The sequence below is a fragment of the Delphinus delphis genome, chromosome 9 (genome assembly GCF_949987515.2).
Source record: "Delphinus delphis chromosome 9, mDelDel1.2, whole genome shotgun sequence".
Taxonomy (NCBI): Eukaryota; Metazoa; Chordata; class Mammalia; order Artiodactyla; family Delphinidae; genus Delphinus; species Delphinus delphis.
The window spans coordinates 81043258-81065471 of NC_082691.1; the positions used below are offsets into that span (position 1 = coordinate 81043258).

At 33.1% G+C, this 22214-nt stretch overlaps 1 protein-coding gene across 7 annotated transcripts in view; it reads right to left on the minus strand.

Annotated features, from left to right (window-relative positions):
• The window catches only part of POT1 (protection of telomeres 1), an 84418-nt gene that overhangs the window by 40501 nt on the left and 21703 nt on the right, over positions 1–22214 (minus strand). For 6 of the 7 annotated variants that reach the window (XM_060020822.2, XM_060020823.2, XM_069541020.1 and 3 more), the window contains one exon: positions 927–1057. In XM_060020822.2, the coding sequence (XP_059876805.1) occupies positions 927–1057 (131 nt within the window). Of the gene's footprint in view, positions 1–926; positions 1058–3129; positions 3252–22214 lie in introns of those variants that run through there. The other variant, XM_060020824.1, reaches the window with a different exon arrangement.

The following is a 22214-nucleotide window of genomic DNA, read 5'->3' on the forward strand; positions in this document are numbered from 1 at the left end:
CAAGAATTACAAATACAGTTGGCCCCTGAACACGGGCGTTAGGGGCACCGACCATTTGTGCAGTTGAAAATCCCCTTATAACTTAACAGTCGGCCCTCTATCCTCAGTTCAGCATCTATGGATTCAACTAACCGTGGGATCCTGTAGTACTGCACTGTTTACTACTGAAAAGAATCTGCACATCAGTGGACCCAAGCAGTTCAGAACTGTGCTGTTCAGGGTCAACTGTACTACAGGAAACAGCAGTGTGTGAGAAATAAGCTATTTTTTTGAAGTTTGGATAAGCCTGTAATATAGTGCTACAATAGTAATATTTCTAGTTCTCTTTATCTTTAAGCAAATGTTCTCCAATATTCTTCTATTCTCAGGGAAAAGGCATTAATAGAGCAAGAGAGTTGTTTCCCACCATATCTTAAGACTAGAAGACATCTGGACTATTGCACTCATTTATGAGCATCAGTGACCATGAGGACCACAGATAAACTGAAGCAATAGAAGAAAAGACAACCAAGATAGTGAAGGGGTTGCGTGAAAACCCATGTAACAAAAGCAAACTATGAAGGGACTGAAATGTTTAAAACCTAAAAGACTGAAAATATTAAAGTGTTAAAAAGCTGATTTTTTAAAAATCACATACTATTTAATAGCTCTACCTTTTTATTAAATGTTTTCTAATGGAATGCAACTAGTCGGAATTGCGGCAGCTAACACATTTCCGTGGAAGGATGTCAGGTAGTTTGCTCAAATGAAGAGGTTTCCTAATATAAATCATTTGAAGTCTGATACTATTTACATTTCTTCTTGCCGCTTGAAATGCCTGACGTCATGTTCTAACAAAGCAACCACATAATTAGTGTAACTAGTTTTAGTGAGCAATACAGCGTTCTCTTCAAACAAATATAAGTTCTAAACAGTATGAATTATACCTTCAGCCTGTGAAAGCGAACAATATCTCCATTTTTATAAATCATTGGAAGGGCTTCATAATTTCCACTAAAGAACAGGCAGGTTAACTTTACATGTGTCTGGTCCACAATTGTTACAACTGAGCAATAATCTGGAAAACACAAAAATATTTTACCTGACTTTTCGTATTTCAAAGCATTTGACAAAATAATACTGAGTTCAAAACACCAAACATTATTCTACCCTTTAATCAAGTCTTCTAAGAATAGGATCAAAACATAAAGAAATTTTCTTGTCTCTCAAAATGCACTGCCAAATTATTTTGCAAAAGTGTTCCACAAAAATTCATTTTAGAAAATTTAATGAAACAAAAACCGTACTTATAAATTGTCTGGAGGTGTAATAACTTTATTACCTCGAAGTTTAGAAACCATGAAGCAGATAAACATATTCAAATAATATAATTTCTAAAATAAACATAATTAAATTTAGAGTGAAAACAAAAAACTAGAAAATATTTGCAGCAAATGTGATGAAGAGTCAATATACTGCATAAAGATACTATGAAAACTGGTTATAAAACCCAGATTTTACAGTAAATATGAAAGTCAAATGAACAACTCATAGAAAACTATATGAGAACAACTCAAAAGGGAAAATGATGATTTGCTGGTTATCTATAAAAGGTTACACATTAGAACGAGAGCAATTTTATATAATTTAAGCTGGCAAAAAACCCCCAGCAAATTTAATGATAGTTGGGTTGCTATGAAAACAAGTAACTTCAATCACTGGTGGCAGCAAAAACTGTAGTTTCAGAAAATTGCACACTGAGAGTATGTCTTGACTTCCTTCCTTCTCAGTAATATATCAAGACAGTATAGACATAGAAAAGGATAAACCCAGAACAGTGAAGGGAGAGGAGAGGGGAGTGAAGGAGAGGGAGAGATGTTATCAACGTATTTCAGGAAGTTTGGGAAAGTAAATGGTTAAGGGATCAAATGGACAGAGGAGGATGCATCCGGAAGATACTCTAAAGTAGCTACAGCAAAGAGGGCAGCCATTGGGATTAAGGGTGACAGTGAAAAATAGAGCCAAAATCAGGGCTCATGAAAAGTTTACACATAGGACAACTGTTTCAATGAGCACCCATCCTAACCCTCACTCCCCTTGAAAATAACTCCAGTGTTTAACACCAACCCCTTCCTGCAACACAGGCTGCTTTCCAAGGAAGTTTCACTGATAGACCAGGAAGTGGTAAGGCTTCTAATGAGGGTGTTAGCACCCAGAATAAATCCATCTGCATTATCACATTAGGGGGTCTACAGTCAGAAGGCTCTCTTCCCACCCACCTTAGACTGACACTTTCAATCAATGTGCCCTATGTAAGTACTATTTGTCTCTGTCAGATTTCCAATTCAAAAAAAGAGATCAAGTTGAAAAAACTCATTATACACAAAGCAAACAAATGTCTACAACATAAAATAAACCATAGCTACATTTGTAAATTTGTAAACAGTAAGCCATTACCAGACACAGAACAATAACGGACAGAAGGAAGGAAGGAAGGAAGGAAGGAAGGAAGGAGGGAGGGAGGGAAGGAAGGAAGGAAGGAAAGAAAGAAGGAAGGACACTGGGGAGGGGAGGGAGTGGAGGAGAAGAGATGAATGGAGAGAAAGGGGGAAGGAATGGGGGAAGTGGGGAGAGAGGAAAGGAGAGGGGAGAGGAATGGAGGGCAAGAGGAGAAAGAGAAACCTGATTCTGTGAGGAGGGGACAATAATTCAGAGAACATAAAAAAACTTTAAGAACAAAACCTTAATAAGCATCTTCAAAAAGAGTAAAAAGATATTACATCCTCGTCTCTTGATATACAGGATCTACTGGACCCAATTTTAGTTTTGGAGTTTCCATTTTCAGTAGTTTTAACTATTTGTAAGGAGTGTTATTTCAGGACATTTTTCTTTCTTAGAAGTCTTCCAAAGATTAAAGATAAATTTTACTTATTTTTTAATAGAATAAGACACATTCTTCTTGTAATGATCATACGGCTCTACTGCACCCTTTTATAAATCTAAGATACATCATGGAATCTTAGTCATCTATTTTCCATTATCTCAAAATATTTTGCTATTTCATTATCCTATAAATTATTTCATCATTATTCCTACCTATGCTTTAAAAAGACTAAATTAATTTTTAAAATGGGAAAATGAGAAACTTGCCTAGAGGAATGATGCAAGAGTGAAATTAATCATCCCTATTGCACTGCACTGCTCAATGTGTTAGAACACCTTTCAAGAAGATATAAACCAGGTTTGAAAACTATCTTTGAAGTTTCTTCTTCAGCCTTAAGAATTCAGAACTGAAATTTTTTTGCCAATAGTCACAGAGAAGAAAATCAGATGGATCAGAAGCTGAACGCAAAGACAGGTATAGCAGCACGTTAGATACAATGGATAATGATGAATGTACTTTGAATAAAATACAAATGCTCTGAAGGTTTTAAGTTTCATATAATATCATGACAGACTAAACACAAGGGCAAAGAGATCACTAATCTAATGAAACACATGAGACCTTAAATTAAATTTCATACCATGACTGAAGTTTAATCAGAGTCTGAAATTATGTTTAATGTTAGAGAATATATTTTGGTAAAAGGTATTTACAGTCCTAAATACAGTTTGGGGTCATCAAATAATAATTAATAATGTACAAAATGTCAATATTCTAAATTAATTTACAGAAATGGAATAATCCACTTTACTTCTCAGACAGAAAACAAAACAAAAATACAGTACTTATGTTAGCAAGATATCTTATTCCCAGGCCTATAACTAGGGGGAAACTACATTATTTAGCAGTCAGCAATTACTGAGGGCTTACTATATGACAGGTAGTGTGCTAAGCAATTTATATGCATTATCTCCCTGAATTCTTAGATAGTTGTATGTAACAGTTTACAAACGAGAGAACTTAGTTTCTTAAAAAGTCCAGGCAAGGTATCCAAGTGCGAATGTCTTATAGGTCACATATAACTCAGCATATCTGACTTCTGTTTCTTCATTTAACCAGAACACCACACTGTCTGCATGTTGCACGCTTTTTTAAACATCAACAACAATCCCAAAGAAAGTAAAATATTACGCTTAAAACTGTGATGGAGGGTTGAGAGTTTTCCTAAGTAGGTAAAATTATACTGAATCTTAACTCTATATTATTTACTATTTCATGCATTTATCTTGAAACATACTAAAGGAGAGTTCATTACTGAAGAATAACATATCATTATAATGAAACTTCACCTATAATTTACTCCAGAGGCATCACAGAAACCCCACGAACATCACAGAAAGATTCTACAATAATTCATTCTTATGAGGTTTATATGCATTTGTACATTCTTTGTAATAATTATTTTTTGACTCATAAACTGAAAGAATAAAAGAAGAAAAGGAGACAAAAAAGAGTATCTCCTGAGGTAGCTGAACAAGACTTAAATCCTAGTGGAAAGACAAAAGCAGTAAAAGAAGATGTATGTTTAAGGCTACTTAAAGAGGAGTTAACTGAATTGTGAGTGTAAGAGGACAAAGGAGAGAGCACAGTACTATAAATGAGGAGTTGGCAAACTATGGCCCATAGCCAAATCCATCCCACCACTGGTTTATTATCTTTACAAAGCATTCAACTTAAGTTTTCCAAAAAAAAATCTTTTCACATTCACATTCAGTTGGTTATATCAGATTTAATGAAATTACTTAATTAGAATAAAAAGTAAAAGGAGTAGAAAGAGATTTGGGAACCAAATTGTAAGAATGCAATTCTTTTGAGAATACAGTTCCACTAGTGGGAGCAGAAATGAGCCAGAGCATCAGGGCTAGGCAACTCCCAGTCACCAATTCCTAGTTGTGAAAGCTTAGGATGACAAAAGCATCAGTAACAGCGTTTTACAGATGGAGTGTAGAACATTTGTTCATTGTCAAATTAGATAAGAAGTTGCTTAAGAAAGTTTCTAATTTAAATAATAACTTAGCTGTAGGAAAACACCCAATGTGTCATGAAATAAATTACATATATTTATTGTGTAACAAAGATATATGTGTACATAGTAAATAATTTTCAGAACAGTGATTGTATATAGAAGATTTCTGAAGAATGCCAGAAGGAAAGTAGACACTCTTTAATCAGAAAACACAGAAATAGGCTTCCAGATTTAGTATTACGTCTTCACAGTTCACAGCATCTATAACACATAGTAGCTGATCAACCATCTTTACTAAATTAATGCATGTCATTACCTACAGCAAATATACAGTACTTGCAAAAATTCTCCCTCTCTGAAGTCTACTGCAGACACTGAAAATCATTTAGCCTCTTTATGCCTCAAATTCCTTACCTAAAAAATGGGGAAAATAATACTATTCACCTCATATGATTGTAAAAATTAAATAAGTAATTACATGTAAAGTATTTAAAATAGCACCTAGAACATGGTTAAATGCTATGTATAAGAGGTGGCCAGTGGTGGTGGTAGCAGCAGCAGTAGCAACAGCAGCATTTCTATTACTGATAATTAATCATAACCTTTTTTTCTAATGAACACAGACATGATTTTAGAATCTGTCTTAACGAAGTACATGAAGATACTTTGCCAAGATACAGTGCCAAACGGATCACAGTCAGAACATAAAATCAAAAGTATAGATGTAAGGGATTGCAAAGGAATTCCAATTTTAATTTCCACTGGAATCTCAATGAGTTGTTTTTAGATATGGTGCTATCAACCTTCCACAGAGAAATATCTTGTAGTTAACAAGAGCATCTGGTCCTCAAGAGAAATTTCATTTGGAACACAAAGAGTTTCTGAAAAAGCTATAAGGTGGAATATGGCACTAACCACTTATTCAAAAATTACAAGATAATAAAGAACAATTTTAATGGATCAAAATGGTAATCAAGGGCCAAGAAGATCTAATACCTCACTTAAAAACTAGGATAGGGCTTCCCTGTTGGCGCAGTGGTTGAGAGTCCGCCTGCCGATGCAGGGGACACGGGTTCGTGCCCCGGTCCGGGAAGATCCCACATGCCACGGAGCGGCTGGGCCTGTGAGCCATGGCCGCTGAGCCTGCGCATCCGGAGCCTGTGCTCCGCAATGGGAGAGGCCACAACAGTGAGAGGCCCGTGTACCGCAAAAAAAAAAAAAAAAAAAAACAATTAGGATAAAGAAGCTCACTGTGTCAGCTTGAAGAAATGTTCAAGTTCCTGTAGGGTAACAGTTCTCAAAGTTTGCTCTGCAAACCACTGGGGGGCTCCAAGATATGTTTATGGGGTCCATAAATTCAAACCTATTTTCATAGTAATATTAAGATGTTATTTGCCTTTTCAATTGTGTTGACCTTCGGACTGATGGTATAGAAGCAATGGTGAGTAAAACTGCTGGTGTCTTGGCAAGAATCAAGGCAGTAGCCTCAAACTGTAGTAGTGGTCACTGTATCCTTCACCAACACACACTAACATTAGAACAAAAACCACAACAGTTTTACTAAAGAATAAGGCCATTCTTGATGAAGCATTAAAAATTTCTTATATTTGATCCTTGAGTACATGTCTTTTTAATATTTTACGTGGTGAAATGGGAAGCAAAATATTTCAACTGCTTACCAAAGTATGATGGTCATCTTAAGGAAAAACACTTGTGTGATTGTTTATGAGTTAACTAGCCACATTCTTTTCATGGTACAGCATTTTTATTTAAAAGGATGACTGACAGAAAAATTTTAGTTATTCAAGTTCTGGTATTTGTCAGATGTTTTTACAAAAATGAATGGAATTAATCTTTCAGTTCAAAGAAAACTGGCATTTTTTTGCCAATGATAAAACCAAAGTTTTTAGGCTAAAATTACAATATTGGAAAAGTTCCACCTTCTACCATGATATTGATGATTTCTCAATATTCAAAGACTTTTTAAAATTTAATTTAATTTTATTTTTAACATCTTTATTGGAGTATAGTTGCTTTACAATGGTGTGTTAGTTTCTGCTGTATAACAAAGTGAATCAGCTATACATATACATACATCCCCAGATCTCCTCCCTCTTGCGTCAAAGACTTTTCTGATAAAATTGACTGGTGACAGAAATAACTGTTATATTTTGGTATTGTATGATACTGTACAATGAAATGGATCAACATACAGAAGATCTGCATACCTCAGGAAATGTTGTTTTTCAAATGACCTATGCACTACAAATCATGGATGATTTAAAGATCCATTCAAACTGCAAGATGGATCAATGGATTTTAATTCAATAGAATATGAAAGTTCACTGCTATGGTTTCAGATTCCTCATTGTAACCAACCTTTAAGAAGGTTATCAAAGAATATCCAAAATCACCTGAAGACTTTTATAAAAGTCCTCTTCCCTTTTCCAACTACATAGCTGTGTGAAGCCAGAAAGTTTTATGTATCTCAACTGAAATAACATGTTGTAACAGACTGAAGGGATAAGAGAATCCTGCTACTTTCATTTTTTTTAAAGATAAAAATATCATCAAAAATGTGAAACAATACCACACTTCATAGTTTTGGAAAATATATTTTTCATTAGTTACTTATGTTTTACAATAGACTATTTTTGGTTTAAATGAATTATTAAATGTCATTAAATGTTAGTTTTTCACTTTCAATTTCCAGTATGTTTAAATATCTATAACTGTGATCCATAAAAATATACGCTCCTTGAGATCCTGATAATTTTTAGGAATATAAAAAGCTTAAGAAGCACTGATTTAGGACATCAACAATATTATACTTTCTGAAAGTGAAAATTCATAAAGTACTACATTTTATATAGATCACTACAGAGACAGTCCCTTGCAATTCTATGATAATCAAAATTGCAAAGAAGTAAGAATTGGTCCTACCCCTTCCCTGTTCACAATAAATAAAGGTTAAAAAAAATATGGATAATGAATTGCTTGAAAGTGAAGCTCTATCAACTTTAATCTAGGTCGGTAATCTCTAAGCTTGATTCTATAGACAATAGTTTCAGCAAACAAGAATCAGAGTACATTAAAAAGGGTTCCATGTTCAAGTAATTCCAAGTAAAATTATGTTAAAAGTAAAGTTAAACAGATTCCTTTATTAAATCTTTTCAGAGGTGATAACGTGTTAATAATGCACCGTGAATCTCAAGAGCCAGATACAGTATGCAAAATTTCCCACTTTTTCATGGAATGTTTCACAGAATTGGTAGTTCTCCCACTGAAAATGCTTTGCTAAAAGCTTATGTAGATTAGATCCCCAAGTTATTTTAAATGAAGTATTACTGAGAAAACTAGAGAACTTACAGCCTCACTTGATGAAGAGGCAGACAGCTCTTCAGGACTACAGTTCACTGTTGTCTTGGGACATTCTCTTCAGCAGTTCCTGTCTCCCCATTATCTACCCTATCTCCTGGCAATCCACTGTTCTAGACTTTCTCTTTCTTGCCTTCTTATCTCCCTCTTTGTTATTACTTACAAGAGAGAGAGAAAAAAATAATCATAAGAGTAAAATCCCATTTTGATGCTTCCTGATACCAAACCAATTGACAGTACTATGAAGGATAATAAATAAATCAATAAACCCTAGTTTTGATCTTTGTTCTTTTCTCAGCTTGGAGTGTTCTCCTATCTATAACTCTACATGAATCTTCTTTTCAGTTATATAAGGTAATTGTGTGTGATGATACCAGTTTTTCAAAAGTATCACGTATACTGGAAATCAGAAGCCTGATGATTCAGCTAAAAACTGATGGATAGCTGCTACAGTGGTGGTAGAGATTGGGGTGTATACATTCTGTTTATGATTAAATGATCAAAACTATTTCTAGTGTTGATAGAAATTCATTTGTATTTCTAAGTTCTTATTCTATGGCTGTTACATGTTCCCATTAATATTTTGCTTAAATCTAACTTATATAATACATATAAATGACAATAAATCTTTCAAATATTTAGCATAAAATACGAGCTTTCTTATCATGACATTTCTGCAAAGCAAAGAATATGTATTCAGTTTATCATTCCACTCTAAAAATCAAACTCACTGTTTTTCAACTAGTAATAACATCCAAGCATATACACAAATCCTATGAAGTCCTGATACTGTTTTCCAAATAAAGCAAAATATTTCATATCCCTAAAACTAAAGAATTAAAAGTATAAAATAATTATAAGAAATACTCCAATGCATAAGCTACTTTTCACTGGTTTCCCTATTTCAAACTCCTACTTTTTTTCTTAATTCTTTTCATTTTTTAACCAAAGAGAATTTTTTGTGTGTTTTCATTCAGGGAAGGGGAGATGGGAAGGTGGGGTAACATTAATATATCCCTACCCATTGTAATTCTGTGTTATGTTAACTCTTCCAAAAAGCATTTCAAAAGTATTCACAACAAAGCTTAGGACTCCACATCAATAAATTAAAATGTTTTGCCTTATTCAAGTAATTACAGCAGTGTATTTTATAAACATCTGGTGCAGTGACTAAGGGAAAGGGTACATAAACTGCACTCACAAATACTGCACACTGGAAAGATAAACTGAAAAATTATAAAATCCCCCTTTATGTACATTATTTCTCAGATTTGTTTTATTGCTCTATTTCCACAGCTTAATTTTGGACTACTGTTATAATGTGGAATTATTTTTCCTGCTCATATTTTGTTCTCCCCATACCAAATTACAAACAATTAAAACAGCATTCTTAAAATATTTCACTACTCTTAGCAAAGACTTTTAGTGCTACCACATTATCTATGGATATTTCTGAGTTGTTAAAAAATGCTTATATGTAAATATATGTACAGATACACAGATGTGTATATAGAGAACTATCAAGTAAAAAACTACTTTCTTAACATCAAGGATTGAAAAAACAGAATTTAAAATGACCTCACCTAAGTTTACTTCTTAGTATATTAAATCTAACCTTAAGTATTTTCTTTACAGGCATGCCCACACACACAATCAATTCAATTACTGAGCTGCAGGCCCAGACAGACTTACTGTAGCAATATTCTTCAAAATAGCATCTACCTGCTACAAGGCAAGCTCTCCAGAATAGCATAACTAAACGTGAGGAAATTCTCAGAGTCTCCTAAGGTTATCTATAAAATAATGAGGAGTTTCAAAATAAAATTTTATATACATATTTTATATACATATTTTTGGGTTTAGATATGTATATAGTTATAAAAGAAGGAAACAAAAATTCAGATTCAAGAAACAAGTGGCATTTTGAAAAATCTGTCCAATAATTTGCTCTCAAGGACAATAAAGAAGTAATATAAATGAAATATTAAATAGCTTTCAGGTTCTTTCACAAATTACCATTAGATTCATGACATAACTGGAAACCAAGCTACTCATTTTAACAAATACTAACAAGGCAAACTGCTAGAGTAAGTTTTATTTAACTTCTCCAAAGACGTAAAGTGTTTCACCAAGTAAGTAAATAATCCTTCAATAATGACTACATAAAATGATAAAAATATTTATTTTCCCCATGCCTCATTTTTTACTCATTCCCAAATGAAAGAAAAATCATCTTGTGAAGTTAGAGTCAACTTACAAATTAATATTTTAATAATAAAGTTACAGAGCTAAGAGGTAATTTAAGTCTACTTTCTTGATAGCCTGTATCAGCAGGGAAGGTAGGGAGAGTAGAGAGACATTTAATAAATCAGTATTCTTTCTTAGTTTATCTAAATAACAACCTCTAAAAATACATATTTAAACTCTGATAAAGAATTGACTTTAGGGCTTCCCTGGTGGCGCAGTGGTTGAGAGTCCGCCTGCGGATGCAGGGGACACGGGTTCGTGTCCCGGTTCGGGAGGATCCCACATGCCGCGGAGCGGCTGGGCCAGTGAGCCATGGCCGCTGAGCCTGCGCGTCCGGAGCCTGCGCGTCCGGAGCCTGTGCTCCGCAACGGGAGAGACCACAACGGTGAGAGGCCCGCGTACCGCAAAAAAAAAAAAAAAAAAAAAAAGAATTGACTTTAAAGCTTCAGTAAGACTTCATGTTTAAACTGTTGACGAAGTATTTTAACTACTTTAACACTTAGGTAATACTTCATTTAACTTGATGTAAATCTAGAAAAGGTAACAAATGATAAATTAAGCCCTACATTCTGCGATCTTCAGCAATTCACCTAATTTCCTCAGTATGATTAAGTGTAAATTGCCTTGGAGTCTTATTATAAGGGAAAGCTGGTAGTTCATCTAAGTAAGGTCTTTAATCAAAGAAGCATGCATGCATGCATGCTTATATATTTATATAATCCACAAAAAAATTATATAATCCACAAAAAAATTCCTCCATGAAAGTTGCTTCACCACCTTTTTATCTACTAGGGTGCTGTTGTTTGTATTTATTTATTTTTTTGAGGTAACTAGGCATTTATTTATTGAAAGTAAGTTGAAATCTATTCTATTGTATATTATTACAACAAGTGCTGTTCTTCACTGAGGCAATCTATCATTGATTTTCTAACTATGTTTTCTACATATGCAATTCAAGATTTGAAAATTAAAATAATATTTACCTTACAAAGAACTCACATATCTATTAATAGCTACTGCAACTGGCTGTTACCATATTACAGGTACAGTTGCATATGTTACTTCAATTGTTACAGCAAATTCCATGAGAGACCATGACCATCATCATCTCCATTTTCAGATAAACAAATTAAGCAAGAGAAGCAGAGTAAGTTGTCTATGGTAAAACAACTAAAAATTTCTCTTAAGCTTATGTTGTAGAGTGTTGTTGTTTTTAAACCAATCAGTACTTCATCAACAGTTTTCCACTTGTATAAAATTTTATTATTGAAATACTAAAGTAAAAGCCATGAAGGCAAATCACTGAACTAAGGCAATACTATATGCTACAATCTTACTTGTTTACAAGGATACTTGCTATACAATACACACATAACAGCACTCTCTTTATTATCCTGGTGTGAGGTTAACATAATTTCCACTCATGTTTTTATAATGTTGAAAAAGATCACGGGAGGCAGGAAAGAGAAGCGTAAATATTACGATAGATATAAGTTCTAATATATAGATAAATATACATGCACACACAGATGCGATAGGTAGACAGATATATTTATGAGTTCATAAATGTTATTCTGAAATTACACCTGGGGGAGTTTTCCTCTTATGTTTTACTCTATGCATTGAGCAACCATAGGTCGTAGATGGTACACCTAGGTGTAAGAATTTCAACTAAGACTAGCAATGGTCTTTATCTTCACAGAGTTTGTGTTTAAAATAAGGGAGACAAAACAGTAAGATTAATTTTTAAAATAACTATAAAAGTATATTGATATTCATCAATAAAAAGGAATAAACTATTGATACATGCTATAACATGGAACCTCAAAATCATTATGCTAAGTGAAAGAAACCAGAAGCAAAGTGAGCCTATCTATATGAAGTGTCCAGAAAGGTACAGAGATAGAAAGCAAGTTAACGGTTGCCTAGGACTGGGGATGGCAATGACTGACTGCAAACAGAATGGAGATCTTTTTGTATGGTGGTGTTTGCTCATGGCCATAAAAATGAAATTCACTCTTCGTGGTTGAATCAGTTACCATCAATCATACAAATGTCAGCATATGAAGTCTTGCTGGTATCTTCTGTTAACTATGATCTCCTCATCCATTTGGTTTGACATTAAAAATTATATCTTTTTAAATCATCATTTTAATTGTAACTTGGGAGCAAATATAAACACATGTGCTGTACCGTCTGAATCCTTCTTAAAATTTGACAAAAACCATAACCATGAATGAGATCAGAGGTCAGCAAACTACGGCCTGTGGGCCAGCTGACTTCTGTAAAATCAAGTTTTATTGCTACACATTCATTTCCACATTGTCTATGGCTGTTTTCATGCTATAAGGCACAACTGAGTAGTTGTGACAGAGACTACCTGTCATGCAAAGCCTAAATTTTACACTAGACAGTGCCTTAAGGAAAAATCCAACTCTTAAACTAGATTAATGGTGGACATACAAAAAGGATACTGGAAATAAAGGACTAATAGCATAATACTCTGAAATAGGAAAAGAAACTAAAGTACACTACAATGTCTTTATTTAATACTTAATCTTTCAAGAACTCAATTTTTCAAAGTAATGGTACTACTATGTAAACAGTCCAGCATCAAATGCAGTAATATTTACACGACCAATTTAAGAAATTTCAAGATGAACTTAGTATAGAAGATAAAAGATCATGATATTCAAAGCAACTCAACAATTATTTCTGATAAGAAAAATGGCCTACAAGAAAAAAAATACTCAAAAAGACTGTCAATTCCACTCTTAGGTATATACCTAAGAGAAATGAAAACATGATATCCACACAAAAACATATATATGAATGTACATAGCAGCATTATTTGTAACACCAAAAAACAGAAAGAACCTAAATGTCCATCAAGTGACAGATGGATAAATAAAATGTGGTCCATCCATGCAATGGGATACTTTTCAGTAACAAAGAGAAATGAAGTACTGATACATACCACAACATGGATGAACCTTGAGAGCGTGCTAAGTGAAAGAAACGAGTCACAAACTATCAGATATTATGATTCCATTAATATGAATAGTCTAGAATAAGCAATCTATAGACAGAAAGTAGATTAATCGTTGCCTAGGGCTGGGAGGAATACGGGGAATTTGGGAGCTAAGAGATGCAGAGTTTCTTCCGGAGGACATGAAAATGTTCTACAGTTGACTGTGGTGGTAGATGCACAACCCCATGAATATACTAAAGCTACTGAACTGTATCCTTTAAATGAGTAAATTAGATGTGAATTAAATCTCAGTAAAGCTGTTTTTAAAAAAAGGGACTATCAGTATCTGGTTAAACAGCTGCTTTAAGGCACTAAATACATGTTTAAGTGCCATGTAATTTATAGATATTTTTTATCTTGCTTGTTCATATTTTTCTTTCAGCTCTTAGGTACTACTAAAACTACTCTAACCTATTCTTAATCACAACCAAACTCTCCTCAAATTTCAAAGAGGAAGTTACTAGTACAGCTACCAATTAGATTATTATCCTAGGAATACTCCCCAACTAAGCCACCTGATATTTGTTTTGCTGATTCTAAGACTCATAAAATTGGGCTTCAAGCTTCACATTGATGAGCAACAGCCAGGAATGCCCACAAAGAAGTGGCATTCCTGAACAGTGTATGATACTGCGAGCTGGTAACTGGCAAAATATGTGATTTGTTTAAAAGCCTTTTGGAACAGGAGAAAGCATGACCAGTGCCACTTCCAAGTTTCCACATCTATAAAATAGAGGCGATGCAACACCACACTTAGGGTATTTTGTAAAGCAGAAACGATAATCATATGAAAGACATCATAGAATTCAGTAAATAAGAGCTGCAATGTTATTATTTAGATGGCCATGCCCCTGAAGTATGCAGGCAATACAAATTTTACAGAACAAAAGGGTCAACCTCTGTGGTTCACAAACAGAGGTATTATAATACCTCTAAACTCTTTTTATTCTTAATTTTGTATTAAAAAATTTCACTAGCTGGAGATGGGAGTGAAATTAGTCTCTCAGTGGAAAGAGAGAGTCTTCTTCATGACTTTAGAGCCTTATGTGGTTTAAAAGTAGCAACAGGTTCAATTATTCAAAGATCAAATCTATTGTGGAAATAGGACAATTAATAACATATTCAGCAGAACTTCAATATACTGGACTAGATATAGCAATGCTTAGCATTTATATGCATTCGAGCTTTCAAACAATTTCACAATAAATATATAAACATGAACTTAGTATAACATAATTTTATTTAAGTCTACTACACTTCAGCTTCATTTAAAGGAAAATTTAAAAGCTATATAAGTATCTCAAATATACAGCATATTATACTTCCAAAAGAAAACTGACACTTGTAGAAATAAAAATACTATGATTAATGTATAAATAAGGAGAATAATTTAAAGTGATAATAATAAAAGTTCAAATGAGAGGCAAACTACTTTAACTTCTAACATATTCCTTTATAAGCTAAAACTCATTATACTTCTTCATTAAAATCCAAGCACTAGGACAAGTGACTAGTTCCTCTAGTGAATTAAATGTTATTTTATGAATTTTATATTCATTCTATTAAGTACTGATAAATTATTAATAATACGTACGTTTAACATTTATCTTACAAAATGCACTAGGGATATATTACACACACACACACACACACACACACACCCTTTAAGAACCTGACACCATTTATTCTACCTGTAGGAAAAAAAAAATCACAACTTATGGTAGAGTTTCATATAAATCCTAATCTGATTTCAAATATTTTTAAATCCTGATACCAGTATGTATATGGCAAATGCACCCAATATATTTCTGTAAGGCTTAAAAGTATATTAAAATTATGAATGAAGAAACAAAAAGACTGAGATTAACAAGCAAACTATATTATTACACAGTAAATCAGAATTGAGGATACAGAATCCTACCAACCCAAACATCCTCAAATATTCATGTAGAGATTGTAGCAAATACTCTGCCTAATGATTAAAAATTGGGCAACATCTAAATAGCCCTCCTTGTTTTTGAGGAGACCTATTGCAGGTCACATATTGGGAGAAGAAAATTCACCTCAGGCTCTCTGTTAGGTGTTGCTCCACGGATCCTTATATAGCGGTACAGAAATTATACATGATTTAAACATGACATTATTTAATAAATGATTTTGAAACAAGGCAGTTACCAACAAAAAGTGAGATCACTGCACACTACATAAAAAACAAAATTCCAGGCAATACATGCAGTTTTAAAAAATATATAATAATAATTTTAAGGAAATATAGGGTAATAGTTTTCAGATCTTCTAATAGGTAAGCCTTTCCAAACAAACAAATTATGACTCCACAAGCATTTTAAATATTTAAATTTCAAAAACTGCCAGCACAAAACTAAAATGCTGCGAAAAGCATCTGTAACATAATGACAAAAAAGAGATTATCATTTATATATAAGAAGCTGCCAGAAACCACTGCAAAAGGACGAACAAACAAACTGAAAAATAAGGAAGAGAATATACTTGGATTTTCTTAATTGATGATATATAAAGTTGGGAGGGAAATTAATACACTGAAGTAGAAGAAAATCCTAACAATGCAGATGGAAATCAAAGTAACTTGTAACTCGAAAGTAATTTTTGTGAACCTGAATATTACCAGAATCCATTTGACCTGAGAAGTAATGTAACAAAGCATTCCACTGATAGCCACTTGAGATATATTTGTAATAATTCTGAACACATAATCTTTCAAAGACAAATTGCCAACTACATGACAGTATAGCATATAAATAAAGCTGATTGCATATATAACCAATACAATCTGAACAAGCCAGTTTTACCACATATGGAAATCATAAAACATAGAATTAAAAAAAAAATTCTTCAAGAATATAAACAAAATGTACACCACAGAAGTATCATAGGTCCTTAATAACGATCCCTAAAAAAAGACTGCTACAAGAGCATAAAATTATGCATCAATATATTGCTGACATTCTATTGCTTAAAATTATATTTAAGTCAACTGCTTCAGCACTAGTTCACATTTTCATTATAAATCTGACAACTTTTGCTGCTATTTTCAAACTCTGGAATGTTGGCCTCTTCTTCCTCATCTATCAAAATCCAATTTACCCTTTAAAGTTCAGCTAAAATGCTACATCTCTTAGAAGCTTTTCCCCTGTTAGCATTAATCTCTCCATTCCCACTCGGAAAGCACTTTGCTTATTCCTTTAGTCACAGCATAAGACTGTGCCTTCTATTAGCTAGCTGATTACATTTGGGTCTCCCTCACTTGTAAACTCTCTGAGAGTTATTTTATCTATGGACAACAACCTATGAGTCTATAGAAAACAACTAAGTACAGTACAGTGCTACACAAGGCTAGCAAACACATTTTTTAATTTAATGAATAAAAGAATATAACACGAGTTTCAAGAAAAAATGGGAAAACAGTACTGATTTTATGATTCATGAAAATAATTCAAATTAAAAAACTCATGAAAAATAAGGGTAACATCCTAAATAAACAGGCTAATAATTTTTAGAGGAAAAGGTCATGAGAGACAGATTCTTAGGATATGGACAGGAAGCCAAATAGAAGACTCAAGCTTCATCAAAGAAGTCATTCTTGAATATAAGAAAGCAAGCCACACAAAGGTTCAGTGACAGGGGAAGAAAGATCTTTCTTCACCTTCTTTCTCCAAGTGGAAACCTACTTCCTACTGGCACGGACAGAATAGCTGGAAAACAGTGCTGAAGAGAGGCTTAGCTCACCTTTCCAAATCCTTAAAGAGATAAGTGACGACTAGCTGTGCCTGGATGCCCTCCATTCCTGAAAGCAAGATAGCCAAGCACTTGAAGATTCTTACCTCACTCAACTAGATATTATCATTTTTTAGACCTTGGGAAATGGAAAACTCTGTGCCTGCCCACAACCTGCATCTTATATAAAAGGTAAATCCATCATTCAACTTTAAAACACACATTCAAAAAGCATGGTACATTTTACAACGAAGATTCTGCTTTACATAGTCAACAATAAAACGGACAAGTAGAGTTTTACAAATTGGGGAAAGACTAAAACCAAAGTGAAATCATGAATAATTATAATCATTGATTTATAATGGTTATCTGCTTAACTACAGACTTTAATTTCTTGAGGGTGGAAACAATCACATAAATCTCTGAATGTCTCATGTCTATAAAATATAACACCTGGCACATAGAAAGTTCTCAATAAATGTTTGTTGAATAAATGAACAAATGAGCAAACTGAAAAGCAAAACTGTGCATTCATTTATTTTGTTTTAAATGCCATACATTAAGCCAAAATGTATGTTGTAGTTTTGACATTAACTGAATAGTCAAATAAGTGAGTATGAACATACCACAGATCAGGATTTTGCAATCTGAGGCTCAGAGGCAGCAGGGAATGAACTTTGGTATTGTATATTTAAGTGTTTAAGCATGCATGTGAATTTTTCTAGGACAGGCTCTATAACTGTCATCACATTTTCATAAAGGTGTAGGACTACAAAAGGGTTAAAAATTCTAAAGATGCGTTATCAATTTTAAAAAATAAAAAATATAAGTAAACATTACATACAATTTTATGTTGTACTAGAAGTTTTAATCTCCCTTTGATGAATCAGAAAGGCTCCTGGATCTTATGGAATACCAATGAGTCATTAATCATTCAGTAATTAATAAATTCTTTTTCAACCATGTTACTGTGGAATATGTGGGAGTTAATTATTATACTTTAAGAAATTAAAAGACACTAACTACATAATCATTAATAGGCAACCAATATTACTCAGGCAAAACAAAAATATTCAAACGATTATGCTACATAACATTAATGCATAAATGGCAAGTCATTCTCATAAGTGAAAATAGTATTTTTACAGAGCCAAAATTAGCAATCCAGAGTTAGCTGGAATGTTTAACAGAACAGGAAAAGAAAAAATCCTAGGGCTCTATATCGTATCACTCTATCCTAAGAACTAAAAGTAAGTGAAACAGATAGGAGCTCTTAGAAATCCAATGTTTTGGATACAATTTTAGTAATTTGATTATAATGCTCAGTAAGTAGCTAAAACAGGTGTCCTTTTTCTAAGAAACTGAATAGCATAAGTCTGCTTGTAGAAACACTGTAACATCCAAAACTGTTCAGTTTAACCAAGCTGCTTTTCTAATATTGAGAATTTTTGATGGGAGGAGGTGTGAAAATAGTTTAGCAACATAGAGCATTCCTGAGGAAAGCTAGGGAGCCACAGGTGATGTGCCACATTACGTGGCATGAAAAGGCTGAGACCTCTAGGGTCTCAAAGTTGGACAGAGAAGAAAATAAAAAAAGAAGTGAACAGTAAAAACTGATGCTATGAATACTCTGACTATTCTCTCCCTTCCTCTGGACTCAAATATTAGGAAGAATAAGCACAAACAGTGTTCTCTCTACTCTTCACATTTGCTCAGAGTGAGCAGGCATTATGATATTAACCAAGCAAGCAGGACCACATACTATTAACAAGTCTGGATGGATATGTTTTATGGCCTGCCTCTACTTACCTTATTTAGCAAGAACAGACAATAAGAACAGAGTAAAGGTGTCTCAAGTTTAAAAAAAAAAATTAAGATACTCCTTAAAATCTGAGACAAAGCTAAAATTAAACTCCTTTATACATGTTATCTAAGAAAAATGCCCAATGTTATCTGTGCAGGGCAAAACACTGCACACGTAGCTCTACCTACCCAGCTCTTCAAAGCAAAAGTAACGGTGCGAGAGAAGCAGAAGTAACTGCTTTCAGAGAAGTAACTGTTTTCAGAGAAGATAACTGCTATAAAATCTCAAAATCCCAAGAATGTGGCAATAACCTTGTCTTCCTATATGAAAGAGGCCACATTATGTACCGCTGCTGAGTCATGATCAAAATCAATTTTGATGATACGATGATCTTTTAATATATGCTGTTTCCATAATCCTTGAGAAATTCTCAGTTTTCATGATGAATCTTATCACAGATGAATAAGAATGTGAGCATCGATAGTCCTTTTAAAAACAGGACTGACAGACTTCTGTAAGAATAAAAGCTACAACTCCTCGAAGACTGAAGATAAAGCTTGGGAAATAAAGCATTTGCTACAGAAATAAGATAGCAGTATGCTACAGGCCATGTATAATCATTATTACAGAGGATGAGAGGAAAGTCAAGAAAAATTTTAGTCAAGAAGGATGCTAAATTGCGCCAAATTGCTTCTACTGCATTGAATTTAACATTTATAAAATGAATTTTAATGAAAAATTCTAGCTAATGATATATAAGAGAATCAACTTTTTTCCATCTATCTAAATTTGAGTTGCATAAAGGTAATTTTCCTACACATAACTATTATGTACATCAAGATGTAATATTTAGGTTGTGGCCCTGTATTTGTGAAATAATGTTGCTTTATATAGTACAAAAAAGGCTCAGCTGTGGATTACTCCTGTACATTTATTTTAGTACTTCTCAGTGGTAATACTAATGAAGTTGATTCTTTCCTGAACACGAAAATCAGTGCTATTTGTCTGACTCTCCTGCAGCATGTTGAAGGATAAATTCTATCAACAGAAAAAAATGTAAGTGTAACTAAAATTATAAGACAGATAGTTTTAAAATGTTACCATCTTGGTAGTAGTAAAGACATCTCGCTGTATCTTCAGACAAATTTTAGAGTTTTAATGAATATATTCAGAAAAAATTGATGACATTCATTTTAATTTAGTATCTCAGAAGAAACAGAGAAACACATTATCTTTAAAATAAAAGTTGGCTTATTACTACTCATGAATGTTTTTATTAAAGGACTGGATCTAACTATAAATATACCTAAGAGATACAGGATACATAGAATATATAATAAATACTACAGTTTCCCAATGCTTTCATTATATACACGATTTAATAACATTGTCAGAAGAAAATGATTATGCTATCTAATAACAAACTAAAATTGAGTCATCATAGCTGTTTTAAAAACAGCTATAATTTTATTCTGTAATACTTTCATTTCATGATATTTTTGAAAATAATGTATTTGCTGATTAATTTACTAAAAACTTTCAATGATAAGCATTTGAACCATACCAAGTGCAAAAAGTTTTAAAATTATATCTTCTACCAAGTTAGATGAACATTATTACCAGTATTGTAGCTTATTCCTAAATTTGGCAGGCCTATTAAAGCTAGCCAGATAACACTGGCAACTGGAAGAAGACTGCAGTGATTACACTCTACAGGGTATTCACAGAATGGGCAATGTAAAATTCAGGGGAAAAAAATTCGATGATGAGAAGAAACTACTAAGGTGAAAGTATGCATATGTACGTTGAATGGCATGATGGGGTGTGGAAAGTAGACTGCAAAAGAGTAAAGTTGAATGAAAATATTTGAGAAATTCAAACAAAATTTCTCTGCTTCAACCTTAACGTTTAATTCTTCCCCTCCTACTGAAACAACAGAAATCAGGGTTTTCAATAAAACATCCTTTTGCGGTCTTCAGACTTAGCTACCACCTATTTCAAACTTCTCATCTCTAGATTCAATAGTCTTCACATAGCCACTTGCACATAAACTAAGTCTTTACACATTATCAAAATATTCTGTCAACTATACTCCAACAAAAGTTAAAAATAAATAAATTAAAAAACTGAAGCAAATATGGTAAAATCTGCCCAGTAAATATAATATAGGGGTCATTTAATTATTTTCTGTATGTTTGATATATTTCATAATGTAAAAAAAATCAAATAATGCTCAAAATAAAATTTTAAAACACACTAAAAAAAAATGCTGACCACATGAAAATGAAACTTTTCCCCCCCATCCACCCCACCAAAGAGTAAACTTAGAGCTCATGCCACAATAAAATTTGCATACGTATAATTTAATAAATTAAATCTTTTAAAAATATTAACTCACTGAGAACATCTTTGTGTTCCCAGCATGAGCCACAGCAGCTGGCAGGCATACAGTCGATAAAGACAATATTTCATCAACACCACCACTGTTTCACATTTTTAACATCTTTACAATATGGTTATATCTTACAATTGACAGTGAAGCATAGCTTTTCTTAATGATACATAAAATAATGATGCCTCTTACAAATGTTGCTGTTTCAAATTAGACTAAACAGAGCAATAAATGTTAAATTTCGTTGAACTAAATTAAACCAAGGTGAAAGTGCCTGTCTGTTAACTACATTAACTCTCAGAAAGCTGAAATCCACGTTTTTTTGATTCATTCTTTTACATGTTAGTCTGTTTAAAAGCTTACATTTTTATATAGAATAGGTTATATCTCCTTAATTATCTTTAAAAACAACCCAAGTACTATGCCTTTTGACTGGGATGTTTAATCCTTTTACATTTAAAGTAACTACTGATAGGGAAGAACTTACTCTTGCCATTTTGTTCTTTTCTGTCTGTCTTGTAGCTCTTTTGTCCCTTGTTTTCTCTCTTATGGTCTTCCTTTGTGCTTCACTGATTTTTTTTGTCGTGACCTACTCTGATTCCTTTCTCATTTTCTTTTGCGTATCTTCCATAAGTATTTTCTTTTTGGTTACCACAAAATTTACATAAAACACCTTACAGTTATAACTATCTTAAACTGATAAAAAATAAATTTCTATCA